This window comes from Buceros rhinoceros, unplaced genomic scaffold (assembly GCF_000710305.1).
Source record: "Buceros rhinoceros silvestris isolate BGI_N320 unplaced genomic scaffold, ASM71030v1 scaffold11906, whole genome shotgun sequence".
NCBI lineage: Eukaryota > Metazoa > Chordata > Aves > Bucerotiformes > Bucerotidae > Buceros > Buceros rhinoceros.
In genome coordinates this window covers 381-6,039 of record NW_010416997.1, presented here as the reverse complement: position 1 = coordinate 6,039, position 5,659 = coordinate 381, and the positions used below count along the sequence as shown (strand labels likewise).

General features: G+C 46.0%; 1 protein-coding gene across 1 annotated transcript; it reads right to left on the bottom strand.

The window, feature by feature from the left end:
- Nucleotides 1–2,168: 2,168 nt before the first annotated feature.
- DUSP6 (dual specificity phosphatase 6) lies at nucleotides 2,169–5,560 on the bottom strand (the record flags this gene model as incomplete). The annotated part of the gene is made up of 2 exons (XM_010138011.1): nucleotides 2,169–3,699; nucleotides 5,082–5,560. Coding segments are annotated over 2 exons (787 nt in total), but the record flags the coding sequence as incomplete, so codon positions are not given.
- Nucleotides 5,561–5,659: the final 99 nt, after the last annotated feature.

Genomic DNA, 5,659 nt, shown 5'->3' with positions numbered 1-5,659 from the left:
GGGAAAGAGGAAGCAGGTTGTTTTGAAACACGTGCTGGTGGGGGCTGCAGGAACCAGCAAAGCCTAGCCTCGGAGAAGCTGGCAAGAGGTTTCGTAGCACGAACGATTCCCTTCACCCTGCTGGGGCAGATTTACATGAAAGCCTGCGGCGGGAGGGTGGTGGTGAATTTTGCTGGTGAGACCCCTCATCGCATTTCCCTCCAAATAATTTGTAATAAGAGCTGGCACACAAGTGAGTTAAACACCCGCCGCGAAATCAGAGGTTGGACCCACTTTCGGTTTGGCTCCTGTTGTGGTTTGGGTTTGCCCGTGACCAAAGCCGTTCTCGCCCAGTCCTGGTTCAAGTTCAGCCAGGGCTTCTGACTAACAGCCCTGGTTCAGGCCTCACTCGAGGAAAAATCTGGAATGAGTTTTCTGCCCTACTCTGCTCTGCTTCTGTGTGAGAGCAAAACTGGTCGTCTTTGCTTGCTCGTCCTGAAAAATGATGAATTGCAGAAGTACCCATTTGGTGTTAGTCACTCGGTGGAGCAGGAAGGAAGCAGGAAGCCCTTGTGAGCACTAACTTTTCAAAGCAGCTTGCAAAGAAAGCCAAGGCCCTCCTCTTCCCCTAGGCTACACTGCCGGCGGCTCTCTACCTCCTCACCTTAGCAGGCACCTAGTCACAATTAACATTTGCAACTCATTCAGCCGGAAATATTTGCTCGATACAAACAGCTGAGGCATTCAGCATCAGTCCTTTCTCTGTGCAAGGCGTATTAGAAAAGGGGGAGGGAAGAGGAGCCTTACACTTGCTAAGTGGGAGAGGCCCAATTGTGCTCAACAGGTTCAGTTCACGCTGTGACCCTGCCCGGCTTCCTGCTATTCAGATGTGTTACTTCCCCTTTGTGGTAATGGCCTGTGGCAGCCCGCCAGAAAACACTATTAATTTCAGAAGTGGCCTGACAACAAACCCACAGCGAAGCGAGAGGAAGTGGCGGGGAGGCCATCTGTTGACTTCAGCAGAACAGTAGGGACGCAGCTATGTAGGTTCTACAAGGAAAGCAGATTAATAATCCACAAAGAGGAAACTGGTTAAAATTATCCGCAGACCATATTAAAAAAAAAAGAAAAAAAACCAAGGGAGTCACTTGAGCTGCAGCTGGACAGGAAATTGCTAGAGCTGCTTGCAAATCTCCACTTTGAACAGACCAGCACAGGGAATGCCAAGAGCGGAAACCGTTCAAAACTGGATTAGCACAAGCCAAGTTTGACTGCAACCCACTTCTACTTTCACAGTTTATGCACTCAATCTAGGCCACTACTGCATGAGACACTGACTCACTTTTTTCCCATGTTTTGTTTGCTTTTCATTTCACACACTTGCAGTTTCTAAAATTACTTGAAATGTGCTCCAGTTGCCAGGAGTTCTGCAGAACCACAGCCGACAGCCCCAGCTGCAGCATCAGCCCAGCAGCCTGGTACTGCACGCGCATTTTGGCACCACCCTACCTTTGGCCACTTCTCATCAGGAAGGATGTTAATGAAAATAAATCGCAGCAGGAAGCTCTGCAACCGCTGTAATCCCTCTTTTTCCTTCTGCAGAGACAAGACTACTTGAAGGATCCAAAGAGGAAACAAGGTGACTAAGAGAACATAGACTTTTCCTCCTTGCCTTCACCTGCTAAGTTGCAACATGGCTGAACAGCAACAGGGAAAAAACATTGACAAGCTGCAGACTGATGATGGACCTCTGCGAAATGAGTGCCTGCCAGTCAGATAAACAGAGCATGAATCCGTCTCCTGGCATCTGTAATAAGAGTGGCCAAATCTTGTAAACAAACTCGGAGAACAGCAGCATCTTATTCTTACAAAAAAAACAAACCAAACCAACCAGACAAAAAAGCTTAAAGACCCAGGGTCAGGTGCATCCCTGGGGTAGCAAAGGCATGCCAGAATATTTTGCAATTAACCTAAAGGCCTTCAAAAGCACTCCCTTCACCAAAGCCAGACAAGAATCCAGCACGTGCACTGTTTGTTAATTTAGGTAACAGTGGACCAAAGGGGAAATCAAGGCTTTATTGTCTTAGGGGCTGTACAAAAGCTATCGAAAGCAATCATTACCTTTAAACATAACCATATGTGTATGTGCAATTAACCACACCCACACAGAGGCAAAACCAGCCAGGTTATCAATAGCCAAAAATAGTTATTTATTTATTAATAATTTAAGGGTTTACATTCTTATAATAAATTCCATCTCAAAACTTTTACACTGTGAATTAGACTCTCCCTTATTGGCAACCATGTGCAAGTTCACTGTGCATACACACAGGTACAAATGCTCGCACATACTTCCAGTTTCATACAAAAGACGCAAGATATTGCATTTGAGGTGAAGCTCCCTGAAGAATTTGTACAGAGGTAATGCACTGTTTAGCACATCTGAAAGTTTTAAAAAGTGATCAAAAATCTTCTGCATTCAAAGACAAACCTCCTCCCAGATGATCTATTTACAAAAGGTAAGGCAAAAAAAATTAATTTAATTTAAAAAATATATATATCATGTGGAAACTACATCAAGAGTGTGAGAAAAAAAAAATCACCCAAAGAAAAGAAAGATACATGAAAGAAGAGATTGTACTTGCTCACAAAACACGATTTGCAAACTTCTCACCATTGCCATTTCTCCCTCATGGAAAGCTTGCTTCAGCTGAACAACAAAATTAAGCATGCTGCAAATATATTCTTTGCAATTAATAATAACCAAAAAAAAAAACCCAAGCAAGCAAATAATGCAGAATTTATGAAGAGAACAAAAACACTGATGTCTCTTGGATTGATTTCTTGAATACATGTGAATTAAAAAAAAAAAATTGCAAATCGATTTAAGATTAAATATTTACATCGATCAAGTAGAATACTACCGAGCTCCCGGCAAACAAGTACTCCAAATACACTAAGCTGAAATCTCTTTCTTTGGCTCCTCTAAATTAAAACAAACAAACAAAAATAACCTGTCTTCACTGAAGACAAAAGGTGTGTCACAGATCCAAATGCAGAGAGGGAAGCAGGACAGTTCCAGTCTCTAGAGAACATGTGCTCACCCTGTCCAGCCTTACCCTACCCCCACCCCCCGGAAGTCCTTGAACCCAAACCACTGCCGCAAGCAGGGATGAACGCGCTGTCCACCCGCTGCTTGGCCACCTCGGTCCTTCCCAGAGAGCTCACCATGTTCCCTCCCTTCACAATAGCCGATTCCACACTGAGTAACCTTTCCTAGCCTGCACTGGCAGCTGCTTTTTGATAGCAGAGGCCAGAAAAAGAGAAAGCTGCGTTTTCTTTATCACTGCCAAAGAGAAACCATTGAGGAGTGATCCCATGAAATGGACAGGAGAAGGGAGGCAGTGGGAGCTCACGTGGACTGCAAGGAATCCACCTGGAAGACGTTCTGGTTGGAAGGGGTGGTGAAGTACAGCTGTTGATTCGGCACTCGGTTGTCACAGGGGCTGCTCAGCCCCAGAGTCCGCTCAAAGTCCAGCAGCTGACCCATGAAATTAAAGTTGGGCGAAATGTTAGACTTCTTCATCTTGACGATATCGTAGGCATCATTCATAGACAAGTTGAGCTTTTGCATGAGGTAGGCCACTGTTACTGTGACCGAGCGGCTGATCCCTGCTAAGCAATGCACCAGGACACCACAGTTCTTTCCCCGTGCTTCATCTGTACAGAGACAAAGAGGCAGAGAAGGACACATAAGACAGGAGGTTGGTAACCGATCTCTCAACACAGGTGAGATTAGTATCAAGTAGGAAGAAAGGATGTTTCTGATCCCAGTGGCCAGCAGTGCAATCCAAGAGTTAACTTCACTGGCTTAAAACCAGGACAAGAGGAGAATCCACCCCCCTACATACGTGTGCCCGAGTCCAAGAGCTGAGAAAACTAAGAATGAGACAAAGGGAGCAGGATACGCTGCATGAAGCTGTTTTAAAAGTCAGTGTTAAAAGACATGCTTTTGCCTGGAGATTTGCCTGAAATTCTTACAGTCCCCTTGTCCCGGCATAGAAGTCCTGCAATGTGTCACTGAATGCCTTTTATACAGACCAACAGACTGCGAAGGTCTATTAAATTATTCTCCAACTGTTGTGCAGCTAACAATGGAGGTATTCAGGTTTTTTAAAAGAATGAGGGAAGTCACAGGGGACAGCCCATTAGGAGGAACAGGATGTCAACATTGGTTGAAAATGGGTTCCTTTGTAATAGGAAATGCATTACAATGCCTGGAGATTAGTTTCTTTGTGGCTTCCAGCCCACATTTCTTCCTGCTGGGCTCAGATTACCTACATTCTCTACTGTTACCGGTATCATTCAACCGGATTACAGCCTAGCTTCCCAACAGAAAATGCTATGCCCACCCCACCGCACCCCGATGGGGTGGTTTTAGTCCTCCATGAATCGAAGAAGAGTGCAAATTTTAACCAGAACTCCTTGAGCCCTGGGGGATGTGTTTCTAAAGCTGACGGATAATGTGTACGGGCTGGCTAACCGAGGCACCGAGCCCGAGAGGTATATCATCATTACCACGAGATTTAATTAAAGCTCTGACTATACATTTGCCAGGGATACCGCTTATGAATAACTTGTATTTAAAAGCTAAAGTTAACTTCTCAGTTTCTTTTTATTACACTGCTCTTCAGTAACTTCAAGAAGAAGGAAAAAAAAAAACCACCAAACTAATAACCCATCAACTCCGGGCTCATTTACTCCCCCCGCCAGGAAGAGATTTGAAAAGATCTCCCATCGTGCGCATTGCTCAGTCCCCAGCTCCGACACAAGTGGCTCAGAGAAGAATCCCACAGCCAGCCAAACCAGGTATGCTTTTGCAACCTGCAAACGTCGCTTACAATTCACTGGGGCTCCTCAATAGCCCCCCGAAACAGCCCCCACTCGCCCCTCAAGCCGGCTTTAAAACCAGAAAGCGAGGCATCCCCCAGAGACTGCCAGAAACGCTACTACCGCTCCTTCCCCCAAAGCTCCCGAATTCTGCAGAATAAATTAAATTCTGCTGCTTCACCTACAGCTATTAGCAAATACCCGGGTCTCACCTATGAAGGAGATGGCCTCAGGAAAGAACTGAGACAGGTTTTGGCTCCAGTGGTCAGAGATCGGGATCTGTTTGTACTTGAATTCGCCGGCGTTTTCAAAGAGATTAGGCAGGTTGGGGGTGACATTCAAGATGTATTTAATGCCAAACTCTTCTAAAACGTCCAGGTTAGTGGAGTCCTTGGCACAGCCTAAGTAGAGGTAGGGTAAAATCTCCACCGGGAAGGAAGGCTGGTTGTTGGAGAGAGGGCTGCCATCGGAGTCGGTGGCACTATTGGGGTCTCTGTCAATGTCAGATTCAATGTCTGATGAGGAATCGGAGCTGATTCGAAGGCCTCCCAAGCCCAGGACTGGCAAAGGAGGAGAGCTGCTGCTACACGAACTGTCCAGGTTAGTTTCGCAGTGCAGGGCGAACTCGGCCTGGAACTTGCTGAAACCACCTGGGTAGAAAAGCAAAGGGGGGGTGGGGTGGGAAACGCAGCTGATGTAAGATGGCAAGCCTACTTACTTCCCTGATACAGCCCTACCTGCAAAGGGACATCTCTCTCCCACCCTCTCAAGCCCAGGAAAAAAAAAAAGG